The sequence below is a fragment of the Carlito syrichta genome, unplaced genomic scaffold, assembly GCF_000164805.1.
Source record: "Carlito syrichta isolate Samal-C Ts95f unplaced genomic scaffold, Tarsius_syrichta-2.0.1 Scaffold301890, whole genome shotgun sequence".
Classification (NCBI taxonomy): domain Eukaryota; kingdom Metazoa; phylum Chordata; class Mammalia; order Primates; family Tarsiidae; genus Carlito; species Carlito syrichta.
The window spans coordinates 408,149-430,433 of record NW_007245986.1 but is presented as its reverse complement, the minus strand read 5'-3'; the positions used below and the strand labels follow the sequence as shown (position 1 = coordinate 430,433).

Here is a 22,285-nt window from a genome sequence, read left to right as displayed (position 1 = left end):
GAAGGGAGGGAGGGAGGGAGGGAGGGAGGGAGGAAGGAAGGAAGGAAGGAAGGAAGGAAGAAAGGAGAGAAAGAGAGAGAAAGGAAAGAAAGAAAGAAAGAAAGAAAGAAAGAAAGAAAGAAAGAAAGAAAGAAAGAAAGAAAGAAAGAAAGAGAAAGAAAGAAAGAAAGAAAGAGAAAGAAAGAAAGAAAGACTTTACAGCTATTAAAACAGTAATTACATTGATATCTACTGATTGGAAAATATGTCCATAGTACAATAAATTCAAAAAACAACTTGCAGAATACCATGTACTTTAGAATGTAATATCATAAACTAACTTAAATTTTTTTAAAAACCGCTATTTTTCACATCTCTGCATAAGCATCTAGAAAGAAACACAAGACTGCCAGACTTATTCAAAGAAAGGAAGTGGGAATGGAAAGAGACTATTAACTCTGCCTTTATTTATCCTTATAATACTTTACTTGTTACTATGAGCATATTTACTGTTGTAACTTTTTTTTTTGAGTCAAACTCTTACTCTGTCATCCAGGCTGGAGTGCAGTGGCATGCTCTCGGCTACCCCAGCATCAACCTACTAGGCTCAGGCGATCCTTCCACCTCAGCCTTCCACGTAGCCGGAACTATAAGCATGTGCTACCACGCCCAGGTAATTTTTTGATATATTGTAGAGAAGAGGTCTCACCAAGTTGCCCAGGCTGGTCTCAAATCCCTGGGCTTGCTCGGGCAATCCTCTAGCCTTGGCCTCCCAAAGTGCTGGGATTACAGGCTTGAGCCACCGTAACTGGTCATAACTTTTTTAATATAAGAAAATTAGGGAGCCGGGCTCGGTGGCTCAGCCTGTAATCCCAGCACTTTGGGAGGCTGAGGTGAGTGGATTGCCTGAGCCCGCGGGTTCGAGACCTGCCTGGGCAGGCGAGACCTCATCTCTACAATAAACCAAAAAATTAGCCGGGCGTGGTAGCGCGCGCCTGTAGTTCCAGCTACTTGGAAGGCTGAGGCGGAAGGATCACTGGAGCCCAGAGGTCGAGGCTGCAGTGGCCAGGAGTGGCCACTGTACTCCAGTCTGAGTGACAGAGTGAGACTCCAACTCAAAAAAAAGAAAATTAGGAAAATATCTCATATTCTATCAACTTGACATAAAATAAATTGTCCTTTTCCTCAGTGACACCTCTGCTGTACTACTCTTCTAGATTGTGTCTGTTTATTCAATACGTATCTATCTCCCATTTACGATGTACCAGGCACAGATGGTGGCTACACCATGGAAAATAAGAGAGATTTAGTGCCTATTGCCAGGAAGCTTGGGTTGGAAGCAGAAGCAGAAGCAGACATTTAAACAAATAGCTACACTACTGAAAATAACCAAGATTAATGCCAGGAAGACATTCTGGGTGACACAATTTAAAACCATACTTAATCTGGAAAGTCAGGAATATCATCACTGATTAACATTGCTTAAACTGAGACACTGGGACAAACAGAAGATGACTGGAGAGGGGTAAAGATTTCAGAATATTTGATGGGGGGAGGAATATACAATGCTGAAAAAAATAAAGAGAAGACCCATGTAGCTGGATTGCAAGAGAAAGCTAGCAGGCACCAGGGAGGGCCTCTTGGAGTCTCTGTAGAAGCTGGTTGTACAAGCAGCAGGGAGGACACTCATTAATGCAGAGAACCAAATAAAACAACTCAGCCCTTTACTTCTTTTTTGTTTGCATCTTTTCATTTCATTTAATTCAATTTTTTTGAGTTCAAGTCTCACTCTGCTGCCCAGGCTGGAGTGCAGTGGCACGTTCATGGCATCCACAGCCTTGACCTGCAGGGCTCAGATGACCTTTCCGCCTCAGCCTTCCAAGTAACTGGAACCACAGGCACGCACCACCATACCCGGCTAATTTTTTTTATTTATTGTAGAGATGAGGTCTCGCCAAGTTGTCCAGGCTGGTCTTGAACCCATGGGCTTTCTCTCACCTCAGCCTCCCAAAGTGCTGGGAGTCTAGGCATGAGCCACTGAACCTGGCCTAATTTGTACTTTTTTTTTTTATTTTTATAAGCCAATGTACTGAGACACAGTGTTACAAGAAGTAGTTTAATAATTATACTGTGGGAGTCCAGCTCCAGCCGGGTTCAGGGTACCTCAAAGGTGGAGACGGTGTCGGCGATTGGGGGGAAGAAGAAAGAGAGAAAGAGAGAGAGAGAGAGAGAGAGAGAGAGAGAGAGAGAGAGAGAGAGAGAGAGAGAGAGAAAGACTGGACCCCTGTCTAGTGCAGAAGCCCCCCCTTTTTTTTTTTTTTTTTTAAAAGAACAGTCACTCCGGCTGTATTAGGGAACTGGACTAGGAAGGAGCAACTGTAGAGATGAGGAAAGACCAGAAGAGGTTACGATAGTAAGGTTCAGAGGAGTTTGGTGACAGTAAGAAACCAGGAAGAGTACTCAGATCCCAGATACGCCCGGGAGGTCAGACTGATGGGATTCTGGGCAGAGAGGGAAGGAGTGGAGGATAAGAGACGCTGGTCAAAGGGAGCGATGCAGCTTTGGGGTGGCTGGGTTGTTGGTCACTGAGCACAGGAGGGGAGATGATGAACTCCATTCTGGATATGCTCATTCTGAGAGTCCCATGAAGCAATTCAGTAGACACACCTGAACAGGTATTTCTAGTAGGGTGTTTCTATGGAGCTGGAACTTAGAGGAAAGATTTGCATTAGAAGGGTAAATGCAGGCATCGTCTACACAGAGATGGCAACTAAATCCACGGGACAGGCGACACTACCCATGGGGCTCACAGTGTGAAGGAAAAGGCCTAGGGTTAAGCTCTCAGGGGCTTCAATGTTAAATTCATGGTCACTACTGAATCTACAAAGATGACATGAACAATATCTGAAGAAACAGAAGGAAAGCAGAACTGGGCAGGAGAGGTGACAGAAGGTGAGGCAATGGGGAGGAGGAGGGAGGTGATGACACTACCTACATGTTGAAAAGACAGAGGAGACCTGGAAGATAAATGCATTTTTGTTAAACTGAGAGTTCTGAGGATGTTTAAATAATGATAGAATGAAGCCAACAGAGAAAAAAAGGATAAAAACAGACAAAAATAACTGCTGGCCTCAGGCTCCTGAAACAGTATTTTTTTGGTAGGAAGAAACAGGACAGGGGTCTGAGAAGGGACCCAAAGCACAAGGAAGAACTAGACAGGGAGACGGAACTGCCTGCGGCACAGTAAGAAAGGACAGTATGGAATTGTTGATTTAGATCCATATCCAAGATTCAGATATTTATACATCTGATGAGCAAGTTAAAATACTTCACACTCATGGCTTTTTTCCCTGTGGAATAGGAAACAAGGTTTTCTGCTGAGAGTGAAGGGGGGGAAAAGTCAGATTTAAGAAAAGCAAAAACTGAAATTGTCATTGTAAAGAAGGAAAAAAAGTTCACTAGAGAAATGCACATGAATTCGAGTAGTGCTGAGTAACTGCACCCTGGACTTCACAGTGGTGTAAGTCAGTCTGCACCCTTGAGTTCACAGTGGTGTCGATCTGTCTATGCCCTCGAGCTTACAGGTGTCAGTCTGAACCCTGGAGTTCATGGTGATGTCACTCTGTCTGTACCCTGGAGATCACAGTGATATCAGTCTGTCTGCATTCTTGAGCTTCCAGGTGTCAGTCTGTCTGTGCTCTGGAGTCCATGGTGATGTCAGTCTGTCAGCAACCTGGAGTTCATGGTGGTGTCAGTCTGTCTGCGCCCTGGAGTTCATGGTGGTGTCAGTCTGTCAGCAACCTGGAGTTCATGGTGGTGTCAGTCTGTCTGCACCCTGGAGTTCATGTGGTATCAGTCTGTCTGTGCTCTTGAGTTCATGGTGGTGTCAGTCTGTCTGTGCCCTGGAGTTCACAGTGGTGTCAGTCTGTCTGCGCCTGAGTTATAATGGTTCAGTCTGCCTGCACCCCAGAGTTTATGGTGGTGTCAGTCTGTCTGTGCCCTTGAGTTTATAGTGGTATGTGTCTGTGCCCTTGAGTTTACGGTCAAGGTGCCAGTCTGTCTGCACCCTAGAGCTTCCAGGTGTCAGTCTGTCTGTGCCCTGGGGTTCACGGTGGTATCAGTCTGTCTGAGCCCTGAAGTTCACGGTGGTGTCAATCTGTCTGTGCCCCTGAGTTATAGTGGTTCAGTCTGCCTGTACCCGAGTTTACGGTGGTGCCAGTCTGTCTGCACCCTTGAGTTTATGGTAATGTCAGTCTGTCTATGTTCTGGAGTTCATGGAGGTATCAGTCTGTCTGTGCCCTCAAGTTTACAGTGGTGTCAGTCTGTCTGTACCCCAGAGTTCATGGTGGTGTCAGTTTGTTTGCACTGCTGAATTTACAGTGGTGTCAGTCTGTCTGTGCCCTGGAGTTTACAGTGGGGTCAGTCTGTCTGTGCCCTCAAGTTGGTGGTGGTTCAGTCTGCCTGGTGCCTGACACTTTGTCAAGCCTCTCACATACAGGCTTGGAAAAGATGGAGAAGGCTCATTCAAGGTGAAGTTGTGCTGACAGCTGAAATAAAAAGTTCTGGGTGGCTGTAAAAAAGTGACAGAAATCATGGATCATGGAATCTAAGCTAAACAGGAAGAAAAGCAAACACTAAAAAGGCTTGTGCTAATTGGAAGAAGCCAGAGGAGTCCATGAACAGTGGCTCCAGTGTGATCATGAGTGCTGAAGAAGAGTAACCGAGACAGACCACTTGAGAAGGGAAAGGCTTGGGTCAGAGATGACATCTCAAATTGAAATGTCACAAGTGGAACAGTTCTGGGTACAGCAAGGCCCAGGATGTAACAGGTGGAAGTTAGGGAGGTTAGGAGGTTTAGACAATGGGATGTCAACGCACCTGTCTGCTCCAGTACCTCAATGAGCTGCTGAACAGAAAATCAACTGTCAAGTTCACTTCCTGATGCCTACTATGTGGTCAAACAATGCTTGACAAGTAAATAAGTGAAATGATACAGCCATTCGAGTTTCACACTTTTCCTTAATATAGAAGATGCTGAAGTAAGCAGATTCATGAATATAACTCTCTTTTTTTTTTTTAAGAGATGAGGGTTCACCAAGTTGCCCAGGCAGTCCTCTCATCTCAGCCTCCCAAAGTGCTAGAATTATAGGCATAAATAACTGTGCCCTGCCTGAATATAATTTCTTAAAAATTATTTTAAAAGATCTTTTGGAAATAAGCTCATTCCAGTACTAAGATTCTGGGTCAAAGAAAATTATTCAACATGTTTTAATTATAAATATACAACATGAAATTCAATTATAAAGACACAATTATAAAAATGCAACATGAAATTTCCTGCCATTTCATGATGACAAAAGTATACAAAACTTACTTTCAAAATGAACTATTCCATCAATCTGGTCAATAAATCCATTCATGCGTCCTTCTGTTATCATTTGAGATGCTATCTTTTCCGCCTATTTAAAAAAAAAAAAAAAAAACCTCTCAGAAACTTTAATTATTATATCTAATAGCTACTTAGAAATAATAAGAGAATTGAAAGCTTTTGGTTTCACTACCATCACTAAGTTTCGCATATGTGGTCACTTGCTATTCACTGGAATAATACATCTTATAAATCTGGTTACTTCCCCAATACTTTTTTTTTTTTAAGTTGGATTCTCACTCTGTCACTCAGGCTGGAGTGCAGTGGCACGCTCATGGCCACTGCAGCCTTGACCTGATGGGTTCAAGTGATCCTTCTGCCTCAGCCTTCCAAGCAGCTGGACCTACAGGCACGTGCCACCACGCCTGGCTAATTTTTTAATTTATTATAGAGATGAGGTCTTGTCAAGTTGCCCACACTGGTCTCAAACCTGTGGGCTCGGGCAATTCTCTCACCTCGGTCTCCCAAAGTGCTGGGATTATAGACGTGAACAACTGCACCCACTTTTTTTTTCTTTTTTGAGGTGGAGTCTCACTCTGTTGCCCAGGCTGGAGTGTAGTGGCATGCTCACGGCATCCCAGTGTCGACGTGCTGGGCTCAAGTGAGCCTTCCACCTCAGCCTTCCAAATAGCCGGAACTACAGGAGTGCACTACCACACCTGGCTAATTTTGATTAGCAAATCCTTTTGATTTATTGTAGAGATGAGGTCTCGCCAAGTTGCCCAGGGTGTTCTCGAACACGTGGGCTCAAGCAATCCCCTAACTTCAGTCTCCCAAAGTGCTGGGATTACAGGCTTAAACCACCGCACCGGGCACTTCTCCAATTCTTTCTGGGAGCAAGTCATTATTTTAAGTTAATTGGGATCTGTTTTTCTTGTGAGATTTTGAACAATAAAACTTTTTTTTTTATTATCAGTTTTGTCCTCTGCACAAAATCAAACTAACAATTTTTCTTCTCACTGGATCCACATCCCCCCAAAAAATAAACTAGTTTTTCTTATTTTACTTCATTTCAATTTCCACAATTATTTCCTATGCTAAAAACTCTTTAAGAAAAAAAAATGTTTTTGAAGTAGTATTATTAAGAAGACAGAAAAGCTCCCACAGCAGGAGGGGACCTGAAAGAAGTTTGCTCAAGAAAATATTTTTTAGAAAAAAATTGAGAGGAAGAACAGATGTTCTAATTCAAAGAGGAGTTTAAAGGGTTTTACTAGGTAGCAGTCAACTGGGTTGTGGCCTGGGCATTTATGAATTTCAACCATTTTTACAATCAATCCTAACCTACTCCTAAGGAAACTGTGACTAGCTAACATTTATTGTTAAAAGTATACTAACTTCCCCTAGTCTCAGCAAGAGACTATGCCTCAAAGCCTAAGAAAGGGTCTTTTTTATTTCCTTTTTTTAGAGACGGAGGTCTCACTATGTTGCCCAGGCTACAGCACAGTATGTATTCACAGGCACGATCATAACACAACTCCTAACTCCTGGGTTCAAGAAATCCTCCCACCTCAGTCTCCTAAGAAGCTGGGATTATAGACACATGCCACTATGCCTGCCACTGTGCATTACCTTTTAATGGTAACTTAAGCCTTGGTTCCCAAATTGTTGAACTTTCTTTACTATGTGTTGAATGTGAACAAGTAAAGGAGTTGTTAGAAAATTCTAAATTAAAATTTAACCCTACCAAATAAAAGGGGGTGTAACCCATAACTGTATGACTTTAAGGTTTGCAAACTAGGTAAAAGGTTGACTACTTACTTTTAATATTATTTAAAAGTAAGAGAATGGTTTGTAAATGATACCTAAAGCACCCTCTAAATACTACTGGTATCTTTGTTGGAATTTATACATAGCAAACCAAACCCTAAGACTAAGAGTGAAATTATATTCTCTAGTATGTCAGCCAACTTCTTAAGAAAAATCAAGCAAAGAAGTTACAATAGAATAGCCTGGAGTATTACAATAGTCATTCTCTCAGAGATAAAACACTTGGTCTTTGAGTCAATCAGGGGCAGAAGAAATAAGTAAGGCATCTTTCCTTTTTTTTTTGAGTTGGAGTCTCACTCAGTCGCCCAGGATAGAGTGCCGAGGCACACTTACAACCACTCCAGCGTTGACCTGCTAGGCTCCGGCAATTCTTCCACCTCAGCCTTCCAAATAGCCGGAACTACAGGTGTGTGCTACTGTGCACAGTTAATTTTTTATCTATTGTAGAGACAAGATCTCGCCAAGTTGCTTGGGCTGTTCTCGAATTCTCTGGCTCAGGCAACCCACTTGCCTCGGCTTCCCAAAGTGCTGGGATTACAGGCTTGAGCCACCGTGTCCAGCAAGGCATCATTTAAAAGCTTAAATTATTCAGAAATTAGAAACCACCAGGAAGTGAACTTAAACAGACACTAGCCAGGTGCAGTGGTTCAAGCCTATAATCCCAGCACTTTTTGGGAGGTGGAGATGAGAGAATTGCCTGAGCCCATGGGTTAGAGACCAGCCTGGGAAACTTGGCAAGACCTTGTCTCTACAATAAATCAAAAACTTAACTGGATGTGGTGGCACACGCCTGTGGTTCCAGCTACCCGGAAGGCTGAGGCAGAAGATTGCTTGAGCCCAGTAGGACGAGGCTGCAGTGGCCGTGAGCGTGCCACTGCACTCCAGCATGGGTGACAGAGTGAGACTCCGACTCAAAAAGAAATAAAATAAATAAATAATAAACAGACACTAAACAAAGATATTCTCATGAAACAGGTGTCATAAACTGATGCTCCTTTAAGATATCCAGTCTAGGTCGTTCATTGGATCACAAAACACAATTTTTTTTTTTTTTTTTTTTTGAGTTGGAGTCTCACTCTGTTGCCCAGGCTGGAGTGCAGTGGCCGCTCCCAGCCACTGCAGTCTTGACCTGCTGGACTCCGGTGATCCTTCCGCCTCAGCCTTCCAAGTAGCCGGAATTACAGGCATTCGCTACCATGCCCAGCTAATTTTTTGATTTATTGTAGAGATGACGTCTTGCCAAGTTGCCCAGGCGGGTCTCGAACCCGCAGGCTCAGGCAATTCACTCACCTCAGTCTCCCAAAGCGCAGGATTACAGGCTGAGCCACCGAGCCTGGCCACAAAACACAATTTAAAAAAACCAAAAACATGAAGACAACTCCATTTCAGTACTATTTTCACGTTTAATTTTTTTTATTTTATAGAACTGGGGTCTCACTGTATTGCCCACGCTGGTTTCAAACTCCTAGTCTCTAGCACCCCTCCTGCCTTGGCCTCCCAAAGTGCTGGGACTACAAGCATGAGCCACCATGCCTGGCTAGTATTTAAGTATTTTCCCATTTACTAGAGGCTTTCTATGCATAATTTATTGTAATTGCCAACATTTATCAACTATATGCTTTATTTTCTCATTACTTCAACAGTCTTGTTTCAACTTCCTATTTATGTATGGAATCAAGGAAATACCTTGGCCAGGCTTGGTGGCTCAGCCTGTAATCCCAGCACTTTGGGAGGCTGAGGCAAGTAGATTGCTTGAGCCCTGCAGGTTCGAGACCAGTCTGGACAACCTGGTGAGACCTTGTCGCTACAAAAAAAAAAAAAAAGAGAGAATACCTTAGCTGCAGGGATCTCTAAAAGAGCTCCAAGTTCTTCAAAGGTGATATTATTATATAATTTGCTTGCAGACAACAGATTGTGTTCAATAACAGCTCTGTCCAAGATGCTGGAACCTTAAATAAACAAATAAGACAGTTATAAGTTTGAAACCAGTCTTACACTCTAAAAAGACATTTTTTTTTCTGAAAATTTCTTGGTATGTAATAACTCATAATCAACACTTTGATTCTTCTGATCAAAATTTTTAAAGCAATCCAAATGTCTTACTTGATAGTTGGGTTAATATACAATTACATTAAAACAGCATATTAAGAAAATGACTAATTGGCAAGTGATTATTCACCAGGTGAATGGATCTAACCCTTTGGTTTGGGGTTTTGCTTCTTTAGGCTAGCTATCAAATGCATTAATTTTTCTTGCTATAAGCACAAACTTTTTTTTTTTTTTTTTAGTTGGAGTCTCACTCTGTTGCCCAGGTTGGAGTGCAGTGGCACTCTCCCGGCCACCACAGCCTCAACCTGCTGGGCTCAGGTGATCCTTCCGCTTCAGCCTTCCAAGTAGCTGGAACTACAGGTACGTACCACCACACCCAGCTAATTTTTTGATTTACTGTAGAGATGAGGCCTCGCCAAGTTGCCCAGGCTGGTCTGGAACCTGTGGGATCAGACAATCCTCTCGCCTTAGCCTCCCAAACTGCTAAGATTATAGGTGTGAGCCATCACGCCTGGCTAACACAAACTTTTATTAGCAAGCAGTAGCACAACAGTCATGTAACTTGCCCTGAAAGCTTGATAAAGTCTCTGATCTCTTTTGTCTGAGTATTCCACAAGCACCTAGTCCCAAGGCAAATGTGAGAAATGTCCAGATCAACAAACTTTCTTGAGAGATTGGGCATAGCATTCTCCTTTAAGTGAGGGCACTCAGTGCCTGGCAACACTCTGGGCCCAAGGCCCCACTTGGAATGTTAGTCTGCTAGGCTCACCGATTCTTACATGATACTTCTGCTAAGCACTTGCTACAGTCCAGGCGCCATGACAGGTGCTAGGACAAGACACACTTAGACTCCACGGGAAATATTTTGCAAACTCTTCTTTCTTACAATGTTACACTTCACCTTTTCCTAACTTCACCCATGATCTTCTCAATTTTCTCTTAACCCCAGTCTCCCAGTCTCCCCGGCTGGTTCCTCCCTCTTTCCCTTATCTCTGAAGTTAGAGGACTCATTTTGTACTTTCATCTCTTTTTTTCCCTACTTTTTCTCAATACCACCAACATGCTGATGACAATCAGATATGTACCTCTAACCCAAATCTCTCCTTTGACCTCAGACTCAAACACTCAAATATCTAAATAACACTTCCACTTGAACGTTTTATAAATGATTCAAATTCAACCAGGCGCAGTGGTTCACGCCTGTAATCTCAGCACTTTGGGAGGTGGAGGTGAGAGGACTGCCTAAGTCCAGGGGTTCAAGACCAGCCTGCGCAACTTGGCGAGACCTTGTCTCCACAATAAATTTAAAAATTAGCCAAGTCTGGTGGTGTGCACCTATATCCCAGCTACTTGGGAGGCTGAGGCAGAAGGATCACCTGAGTCCAGCAGGTCTCAGCAGGCTGTGACCTGCATTCCAGCCTGGGTGACAGAGTGATACTCTGACTCAAATAAATAAATAAATGAATAAACAAACAAATAAATAAATTTCAAATTCAGTATGTTCATACAAGGGTTTCTTGGCTTGGCTTCTCTCCTCAGTCTGCTCCTCTCCCAGCCCACCCTATCTCAGTGGCAGTGCAGCAGGATAAGAGCAGGACAAGTGAGGGCAGCTGCTCAATGGGTGCAGAGCTTCTGTCTGGGAAGATGAAAAGGTCCTGGAGATGAGTGGTGGTGATGGCTGCACAACAGTGTGAACATACTTAATACCGCTAACCTGCGTGCCTAAAAATGGTTAAGATGGTAAGCTTTGTTATGTATATCTTAACCATAATTGTGTTTAAAAGTAGTACAGTAATTCATGTTGTATCTTTGGCTAGGGGGGAAAGATTAAAATGCTGTGGTTTCTTTCTTTAAATATTATTTCTCAAAATTATGTGATAAGTGGGAAAATTATGACTTCATGAATACAGCAGTTCAATACCAGGAAAAGTGCTTAGTAGCAGCAGGACTGAAATTCTCTAAAGGTGGAAATTATAAAAATTTATACACTACAAAAATCAATTGTTATTTCTATACACCATCAATAAACAAGCAGAAATGAAATTAAGAAAACAATTCTAGCAGCAGACACTTTTCACTGTTTTCTTACCCATTGTGCCCTTTACAACATACCTTTCCTTTAATAAACCTAGCTTTTCTAGTTCAAAAAAAAAAAAAATTCCAAAACAGCATCAAAAAGGACAAGTACTTATATAAAAAGGCAACCTTATAGTCTACCACGTACAAAACACTGTTGAAATAAATTAAAGCTCCAAATGAATGGACAAACATGAAGGTGAATAGAGATCAGAGGAAAATACTCTCCAAACTGATCCTCAGATTCAGTGCAATTCCACTATCAAAATTCTAGATGGTATCTTTGCAGAAACAGACAAGCTAATCACAAATTCATATGGAAAATCAAGGGACCAGGAAAGTCAAAGCAATCTTGAAAAAAAACAAGATTGGGGAACTCATACTTCCCAATTTCAAAACTTACTACAAAGCTACAGCAACCAGGACAATGTGGTACTTGCATAAAGACAGATACATGGATTAGTAGAATAAAATTGGCATTCCAGAAATAAATTCTCACATTTACAATCAACTGATGGTAGACAAGGATGCCATGACAGTTCAGTGGGGAGAATGACAGTTTTTTCAACAAATGGTGCAAGGACAACTGGATGTCCACACATAAAAGAATAAAGCTGGACCCTTTCCTCACACAACACCCAACAATTAATCCAGAAGGAATCAAATACCTAAGTGTGAGAGTGATAGCTACAAAACTTCTAGAAGAAAACAAAGCAAATCTTCATGACCTCGGATTAGGCAATGGTTTCTTAGATATGACACTTAACTTATAACACAGTAACAAAACAAAACAACAGATAAACTGTACTTTATCAAAATTTAAAATTTTTGTACTGCAAAAGGCACATACACAAAAGTGAAGAGACAACACACAGAAGGGGAAAAATATTTGCAAATCATTAATCTGATAAGGGACTTGTATCTAAAACATGAAAATAATTCTAGGAACTCAATAATAAAAAGACAAGCAATCCAATTTAAAAATCGGCAAATTCATTCTGGGTAACATAGCAAGACGCCATCTCCACAAAAAAATTGTTTACAATTGGCCAGGTGTAGTGGCATACCTGTAGTCCTAGCCATTTGGGAGACTGAGGTAGGAGGATCCTTAAGCCTAGGATTTTGAGGCTGTAGTGAGCTATGATCCTGCCACTGCACTCAAATCTGGGTGACAGACTGAGACACTGTCTCAAAAAAAAAGAGGCAAAGGATCTGAAAAGATGTTTCTCTATAGAAAACATGTAAATGGCCAATAAGTACATGAAAGGTATTCAATATAATCAACTATCAGGAAAATGCAAATCAAAGTCAAAACAAAATATAAACTTCACCTGTGGGGATGGCTAAATCAAAATGACAGAAAACAAGAAGTGTGATGTGAAGAAACTGGAATCCTCACACACAGCCAGGAGAAGGCAAAGTGAAGCAAATGCTCTACAGACAGCCAGGTAGCTCCCTGAAAGACTAACACACGGAGCTAGCACATGACCTGGTAATTCCACTCCCAGTATATACTCAGGATTAAGGACACACACAAAGATTTTACATGAATGCTCACAGCGTTATTAGTAACAGCTCCAAAGTGGCAATGACCCACATATCTAGCAACTGCTAAGTAAACAAGCAAAATGCTCCATCTACACAAGAGAACACTATTTGGCAATAAAAAAGAACAAAGTACTGACATACACATGGATGACCTTGAAAACATCATGCTGAGTGACAGAAGTCAGTCACCAAAGGCCATACACTGTGTAATTCCATTTATATGAAATGTCCAGAATAAGCAAATCTATACAGCAAAAAGTAGTAAAGTTGTACAACTCTTGAAATACACTAATAAGCACAAAATTATAATTTTAAACAACCTGAACTTTTTAACATTGCTAGCTTAAAGCTATAATACCAATAAACAAAAATGTCTAAAGATAAATAAGAAAAGCAATAAGGTCTAAAATGGAAGAAGACAAGCATCTTTCCTCTACATACAGTCTCAGAAAAGAAGAAGACTATTTTTTTTTTTTTGAGTTGGAGTCTCACTCTGTCACCGAGGCTGGAATGTAGTGGCATGCTCATGGCCACCACAGCCTTGACCTGTTAGGCTCAGGAGATCCTTCCATCTCAGCCTTCCAAGTAGCTGGAACTACAGGTGTGCACCACCATACCAAGTTAATTTTTTGATTTATTGTAGCAACAAGGTCTCACCATGTTGCCTAGGCTGGCCTCAAAACCCATGGGCTAGCCGGGCTCGGTGGCTCAGTCTGTAATTCCACGCTTTGGGAGGCTGAAGTGAGCGGATTGCCTGAGTCCATGGGTTTGAGACCCGCCTGGGCAGGTGAGACCTCATCTCTACAATAAATCAAAAAATTAGCTGGGCATGGTAGCGCGCACCTGTAATTCCGGCTACTCAGAAGGCTGAGGCAGAAGGATTGCCGGAGCCCAGCAGGTCGAGGCTGCGGTGGCCAGGAGCGGCCACTGTACTCCAGTCTGGGTGACAGAGTGAGAATCCAACTCAAAAAAACCCAAAAAACAAAAACCCATGGGCTCAGGCAATCCTCTCACCTCCGCCTCCCAAAGTGCTGGAATTACAGCCGGAGCCACCATACATGGCCTAAAGAAGACTTCTATGGGAGACTCACTAGAAGACTCACTAAGGTCTCTGAGGAGCACCTCAATTGCTTAATGTGCAGTGAAATGCAAGAAATTCAATAGGAGGTCAATAGCATCCCTCTGTTGGTCTGGTTTAACTCAGGGCAGTAAGACTGAGTGAAGTGTACATCTTTCAGCCAGTCCCATTTTTTTTTAATTAGAGACTGGGTTTCACTGTGTTGCCCAGGCTGGAAGGCAGTGGCATGATCATGGCTCACTGTAGCCTTGAACTCCTGGGCTCAAGCTATCCTCTTGTCTCAACCTTCTAAGTAGCTGCGACTATAGTCACATGCCAACCACCCCCAACCCTCCTCTCCCCAGCTAATGTCTCTTCCATATAGGATTACAGTGACTCCAAGTCCGTGAGTCTAATATCTCTGCATTATCTTTATCTTTACCTTCTCTATGTTTCTGATTTCTACATCTATATTTTTATTATCATGTGTTATTGTTACAAGTTACTTTAAAACCTCTGTAGACAAACATACATAATGATATGAATAAGTGATTAAAAACTTCTTTCCTGGCAAAGGTAGTCTGACCTAAGCAAATACATCTCTTAACTAGGAAGTATGACATCAGGTTCTATTCTTACTGACAACCCTTTACCCTGAGTAGCCCTGGGCAAGCTACCATGCCAAATTTTGCTCTGTCTAAATTAGGATGGGAATGTTATGCTGTTATGATTTGACACAAAGATTAATTAAGTTCCTTATCAATGCTTTGAGTTTTTTTAAAATCTAGGCATTATAATAATAGTCTTTAATTTTTCTTTTCTTAGAGTTTCCAAAATGCATTATTTCACAAAATGCTTTGTAATAGGGCTATTTTTATACTATAAGCCCACGTCTATGTATATACTTATCTTCATTCAATAGTCTTCTTTTTTAATCAGGAAGTGTTATATAGAAGTATTACAAAAAAGGCCAGTCGCGGTGGTTCAAGCCTGCAATCCCAGCACTTTGGGAGGCTGAGGCAAGAAAATAAGCCAGGCGTGGTAGCACGTGCCTGTAGTTTTAGCTACTTGGAAGGCTGACGGGGAAGGATCACCTGAGCCCAGCAGGTCAAGGTTGTGGTGGCCGTGAGCATGCCAATGCACTCCAGCCTGGGTGACAGAGTGAGACTCCAACTCAAAAAAAAAAAAAGTATTATAAAAAAATAGCAAGATGCTTCTAACTTTACATGATTTCCACCAGTCTGCAGCAGAATATGTATCACCATAAAAGGGGGACCCAAAACACCCAGAATTATCTTTTGGAGGGTAGGCCCCTTGTAGTACACTTGTAATTTGTTGCTCCAAATCAAATGGTCAACCAAAGTTTTTATCTGGAAGTTCTGAGAAGTTTGCATCACAATTTACAGAATAAAAGTCCCAAAGTGTGGTACATAGATGACTGGTTCTTCCACCATGACAATGCACTTATCCACACCATGCCGAGTGTTCAGCAGTTTTTGACCAAAATGGCATGACCTCCATGCCCCACCTTCTCTATTCACCCGATCTCACCCCAAGAGACTTTTTTTTGTTTCCCTGATGAAAAAAGTCCTCAACGGGAAATGTTTCGCTGATGTGGAAGAGGTGAAACAAAAAATGGCAGTAACACTAAAAGGCATCAAACTGGGTAAGTTCAAAAACTGTTTTGAACAATGGAAAAAGTGTCTTGATAGGTGTACTGTATCAAACGGAGAGTATTTTAAAGGTGACTGAAGTTTAAACACGCAAGAATAAATACACAATTTTTAATAAATACTTTCCTTTTTTGGTGGGCCCCCCCCGCATACATATAAGACATGAGCTTACCATCAGCTGTGGTTGCTTTTTGGTGAGGCATCAGCATGGCAGCAAATTCTTGAAGCTGATTTCCTCTGATGATCCTATCTAGGTACATTTTTTCTAGGATCCCATAAGCAGCAAGTTGCTGGCACCTTTCATCCTTAAAAAGTGTAGCTAGCATTCGAGAACGTTGTTGTCCTAAGGGAAGCAAGTGAACATATAGTATTTTCACTTAATCAGAAGGACCAAGAAGTGTAAAATATACACATGTGTATTTTTTACAGTGTTTTGTCAATAGAAACATCTATCTTATAACTCCGTTTTTGCCTACTAAAATATCCAGTCAATACTCAAACATTTCAACTAAAGCAATATATAAAAATAAGACAAATGAAGAAGTATTTATAAGAATTCAGCTGTTTTCTGTTAAGCTAGACCCTGAAAAGATTTTTTTTGTGTGTGTGAGAAATCAGGATTTATTGAGAGACTAGAAAAGCTCCCACAGTGGGAGGGGACCCGAGGGGGTTGCCCAAAAAGATTTTTAAAAAGCTAAACTGTTCCATTCTCCTCAGTAACCTTTCTTTAGAAAAAAAAATTATTATTCACATAATTATATGATTTGTGTTTATATGTAATGATTCTATTATTATTACTTTTTTTTTTTTTTTGAGTTGGAGTCTCACTCTGTCACCCAGGCTAGAGTGCAGTGGCACACTCACAGCCACCACACCTTGGACCTGCTGGGCTCAGGCAATCCTTCCACTTCAGCTTTCCAAATAGCTGGAACCACAGACATGTACCACCACACCCGGCTAATTTTTTGATTTATTGTAGAGACAAGGTCTTACCAAGTTGCCCAGGCTTGTCTCAAACCCCTGAGCTCAGGCAATCCTCTCACTTCTGCCTCCCAAAGTGTGCTGGGATTATAGCCGTGAGCCACCAAGCCTGGCCTTTTTTTGTTACTTTCAAATGAATTAATAAATATTTTTAAAAATTTCTCATTTCAATTTCTAACACAGTAACCAACAGATATAATCTACAGAAACAAAAGCTTTTGAGTTCTCAATAATTTTTTGGAGTGCAAAGAGGTCCTGACACCAAGGAACTTGAGAAGTTAAGGTACTGAAAGAAAACATGGGGGATTTTACAAATATATATACATATATATATACACATATACATATATATATAATTTCAGAGTAGGAAAGATTCTTCTATGCAAGTCAAAAAAAACCCAAAAGCCATTAAAGAAAGATTAATAAGTTTAACTATGTAAAAATTAAAAGTTTCTGCATGGCAAAAGTATCATAAACAAAGCCAAAAAATAGACAACAAATTGTAAACAGTTTTGTTACTTTTCTTTTACATATGAATAGCTTTTACAAGTCACTAAGAAAAGGATAAACAACTCAAAAAATAGCCCATAGACATAAACATATAATTCACTAAAAATAAAATACTGGCTGGGAACAGTGGCTCATGTTTGTAATCCTAGCACTCTGGGAGGCAGTAGGATCACTTGAGCCCAGGAGTTTGAGACCAGCCTTGGCAACAAAGTGAGACATCATCTCTACAAAAAAATCAAAATTAGCTGTACAGAATGGCACATGCCTGTAGTCCCAGCTACTTGGGAGGCTGAGTTAGGAGGACTGCTTGAGTCTAAGAGTCTGAGGCTGGAGTGAACTGTCATTGCATCACTGCACTCTAGCCTGGACAACAGAGTGAGACTGTCTCTCTTAAAAAAAAAAAAAAGCGCTGGGCATGGTGGCTCACACCTATAATCCCAGCACTTTGGGAGGCAGAGGTGGGATGATTCCCTGACTCAGGGGCTCAAGACCAGCTGGAGCAACACAGCGAGACTTTGTCTCTACAATAAATAAAAAAATTATCTGGGCATGGTGGCACATGCCTGTGGTTCCAGCTACTTGGAAGGCTGAGGTAGAAGGATCGCCTGGGCCCAGGAGGTCAAGGTTGTGGTGGCTGTGAGCATGCCACTGCACTCTAGCCTGGGCAACAGAATGGCACTCTGACTCAAAAAAAAAAAAAAATTTTTTTTTTTAAAGTATATACACACACACACAGAGTGACACGCCAACTCAAAAAAAAAATATTTTTTTAAGTGTATATACACACACAGATTTTCCAGCAATGATTTTTTTAAAACATATGAAAAGATGCCCAAGAGCATTCATAATCGATGAAATGCAAATAAAAACTACAGTGAGATATCATTTTTCATCTACCAGATCAGCAAAGATCAAAAATTTGGTGACATCCATGTGAAGAATCAGGTACACATGAGTGTAATATTACAGGGTAATGTATAATTTCTATCAAAAGAAATTTACCTAAATTTACCAAAAGATGTACCTATGATTCAGAAATTTAACCTATACATGTAACTCATACATGTGCATAACCAGTACAGCATCATCAGTATTTGACTAAATAAATTATGATCAACTCAGAGGACAAGAGAAAACCCAAAAAAATGAGTTATATGCACTGACATGTAAAGATCACTGATATATAGTTCCATGAAAAAAGCAAGTTGCAAACTGTATATATCAGGCTACCATTTGGGTATAAAAAACTATTCTATATTGAAGGAAATATAGGCCAGTAACAGTTACTTAGAAAAGGAAGCGGTACCACATTCATGTACTGCTTTTTCAGTAACAAAAAACAAAATAAGATTACTCCTTCATAAAGAATGAAATGTGTAAGAGAAGCACAGTGGTTCAAGCCTGTAATCCCAGCACTTTGGGAGGTGGAAGCGAGAGGATTGTCTGAGTCCAGGGGTTCGAGACTCGCCTGGGCAACTTGGCGAGATCGTGTCTCTACAATAAATCAAAAAACTAGCCGGGCGTGGTAGCATATCTGTAGTTCCGGCTACTTGGAAGGCTGAGGTGAAGGAATTGCCTGAACCTAGAGGGCCAAGCTGCAATGGACATGAACGTGTCACTGCACTCCAGTCTGGGTGTTAGAGTGAGACTCCAACTCAAAAAAAAAAAAAAAAAGAATGAATTATGTAGCCTGAACATGCCAATATGCACTCAACTAAACATTCTAGAATGATTCACGAAAAGCCATGGTTTAGAACTAGTATTTCCTCTTAACACCCTTTCTGTTCCGTAAATTGAGTAATTTATATGCTATAACTTAGTAAAAAGAACAAAAATAGTTTATTTGTTATACTTATTGAAAAAAACGATAAATGCCAGGTCTAAAACTGAGGTTTTTTTTTTTTTTTTTTTGAGTTGGAGTCTCACTCTGTCACCCAGACTGGAGTGCAGTGGCTGCTCCTGGCCACCACAGCCTCGACCTGCTGGGTTCCGGTGATTCTTTCACCTCAGCCATCTGAGCAGCTGGAATTACAGGCATGCGCTATCACGCCCAGCTGATTTTTTGATTTATTGTAGAGATGAGGTCTTGCCAAGTTGTCCAGTCGGGTCTCGAACCCGCAGGCTCAGGAAATCCACTCACCTCAGCCTCCCAAAGCGCGGGATTACAGGCTGAGCCACCGAGCCGGCTTAAAACTGAGGTTTAAAGGTTAAAAAAAATTCCAAAAGCAGTACATTAATAATTTCATCAATCTCTAGATTTTTTTTTAATCAATATTTTTTATTATGGTTTTGTGGGATACAGTTAAGGGTTAGGTGTACAATTACGTTTCATTCAGGCACCCTGTTGATAAGAGGTATTTCCCCATCCCCAGACAGATATTTGCTACTGTTAATCCCATCCCCCTCCCCCCAATCTCTAGATTTTAATTTCTGTTTCTATCTGCATAATTCTCCCTGATTTGATATCTATTTCATTAGCAAACTTTTAGGAGAACTAACCTTTATATTATTATTATTTCTCATAGCTATCCCTAACACACACAGGGAATAGACTGATATATGCCTATTAAATTTTTTTACTAAACCATTTTATTGCGGTTTTTAACTGTTCAAATGCTTAAACTAAATTCACCATAATTGTGTTAAGAAGGTATTCCTTTGAAGAATAGATCCTTGCTATTTCCAACAGTAGCCAACCTGAAGTTATCAAAGATACCGAACTGCTCATTTTAAGCTAAACTGTGGCTCACCTGCTGATGCCAAGATGGTGCAGTGCAAAGCATGTTTTAAGGCCTCTAGTCTCTCACTCTCGTGGACTATTGTCTTGTAAGAAAGCTCATTGTACCTTTGTGCAGCTTCAATGAATTTTCTTCTATAATCAAGAACACGTGCATAGCATACCTACAAAGGAAAAATATTTCAATGACGGAAAAATAAAAAAGCAAAAGCAAAAAAGAGAGAAAAAGAGAATGTGTAATATTTAAAAGCATTTATCAGATGTTCTGGAACGTCCTGGTATGGTACAGTCCTCCAATACAAAATTATTTCCAAATCAACTGTTACCTTATAATGTATCTGTAGTTGTTCATTGGTTGATTCATTCTGAAGCAGCGATGCTCGATTTATGTAAGCTTCTGCCTGGACCGGATCATCATCCTCCAGATATAGCCTAGCAATCTTCAGGTATGTCTCCAGTTTATAATCTACATTGTACTGTCTAGGAGAACAGAAAAACATACAATGACTCAGTATTTTATCAAGAAAATGTTTAGGAATGATAGAAAATGTCATTTCCTCCTATATATGTGTGTGTGTGTGTGTGTGTGTGTGTGTGTGTGTGTGTATATATAAAATGTGTATATATATGTATGTACTATATATACTGTATATACAGAGGGTGTCATTTGACAAAAAAATGTATACACATTTTAAGAGAGGAAAAAATTGTATTAAAATTATAATACTCGCCAGGCTCGATGGCCCAGCCTGTAATCCCATGCCTTTGGGAGGCTGAGGTGATGGACTGCCTGAGCCCACGGGTTCAAGACCTGCCAGGGCAGCGAGACCTCATCTCTACAATAAATCAAAAAACTAGCCGGGTGTGGTAGCGCATGCCTATAATTCCGGCTACTCGGAAAGCTGAGGTGAAAGAATTGCCGGAGCCCAACAGGCGAGGCTTGCGGTGGCCGGGAGCGGCCACTGCACTACAGTCTGGGTGACCGAGTGAGACTCCAACTCAAAAAAAAAAAAAATTATAATACTCAATATATGCTAATAACAAAAGAGGAATACAAGTCATGTCTGACTTCTGCAATTAAACATTGCTACCATAATTCGATTCAACTTGAAAAACTAATGCATAGATATCTTGTAAAATATGCATACATTTCTTTGACAGCCCTGTATTCTGTTAATATAAGGGAATCAAACATTTTAAAGCACTATATTATAGAAAAACTAAAAAATACATTTAACGTATTTAGTATTTTATCATCATTGATAAAATTATATCTTAGCTGTTTCTAATCCTCAAATTACCTCACACGCTAAAAATCATAAAAGGACAAAATGTCCAGTTTAGTCCTACCAATGGGGCTACACACCAGTGAAACCTTCCTGGAAAACAACTCAGCAGCATGCTCTATAAGCATCCTTTAAATCATTTAAAGCACATACACCCTTAATCAACTACACTTTATCTCGAGAAAATAAAAAGATAGTCAGGGAAGTGCCTATATATATGTATAAGGACATTCATTTGGAAAGTTATTATAAATATCTATATTAGGAAAAAATTGGAAATCCCTATTATGATATTTATGGTAATCAAATTGTGGCATATAAAAATGGTAGAATACTATACAGTACACTTAAAATTATTACCATGTGATAATAGTCATCACATAGGTTTGCTAAGTGAAAAAACAGGATAAAACAATATGTAAAACACCATTCAATTGTATTTCTCTACACATATATCAAAATAGTAACAGCGACTGAGGGTGGTGAGATTATAGGTGGCTTTCATTTTCTTCTTTATCCTAGTGAATCACATTTTATGCAAGGAATGCATAACAAAAGACCTCATATAATTCAAAACGCACATAATTCAAGATTAATCCTAATAGAAAAGTAATCCTTTTTTATTTGCAAGCAAAAGTGATGCACCATGTGGCAAGAACAGAGTTTATAATTCCCTTGGCCCCAGCTTTGAAAATAATTCTGCAGTTTATTGATGGGGATGGGGTAAGGAGTAGAAGGAAAAGTTTATACAAATTCAAATTTTTTGTGCAAGTCATATATTATTAATGTTTTGTACTAGGCTTTCCATTCACAAGTCATATTTACATGAATTGCTATACATAGCATCATACTTTTGACTTTTCCAATTTTCTTCTAAGCATATTTATTATATCTACTACTTTCATAATCATAATGAATCACTTTTTAAAAGAAAAAAGTTCTCGCTGGGCTCGGTGGCTATTGGTTCATCAACCCCCTTTTGTGTTTTTACCTGTGAATATTACTATCCTTTTGACATGTTAGTTGGAGAAGGGGCTTATGAAGCACAGGACCAACAAGTGGCTCAGCCTGTAATCCCACGTCTTTGGGAGGCTGAGGTGAGTGAATTGCCTGAGCCCGCAGGTTTGAGACCTGCCTGGGCAGCGAGACCTCATCTCTACAATAAATAAAAAAATCAGCTGGGCGTGGTAGTGC

General features: G+C 40.5%; 1 protein-coding gene across 4 annotated transcripts in view; it reads right to left on the bottom strand.

Annotated features, from left to right (window-relative positions):
- Positions 1-22,285, bottom strand: part of COPS4 (COP9 signalosome subunit 4) — a 51,213-nt gene that overhangs the window by 8,697 nt on the left and 20,231 nt on the right. For 3 of the 4 annotated variants that reach the window (XM_008055604.2, XM_021711154.1, XM_008055605.2), the window contains 5 exons: positions 20,132-20,285; positions 19,819-19,969; positions 15,750-15,920; positions 9,008-9,123; positions 5,354-5,438 (listed from right to left, as the gene is read on the bottom strand). In XM_008055604.2, coding sequence (XP_008053795.1) covers positions 5,354-5,438; positions 9,008-9,123; positions 15,750-15,920; positions 19,819-19,969; positions 20,132-20,285 — 677 coding nt within the window. The remainder of the gene's footprint in view (positions 1-5,353; positions 5,439-9,007; positions 9,124-15,749; positions 15,921-19,818; positions 19,970-20,131; positions 20,286-22,285) is intronic. The other variant, XM_021711156.1, reaches the window with a different exon arrangement.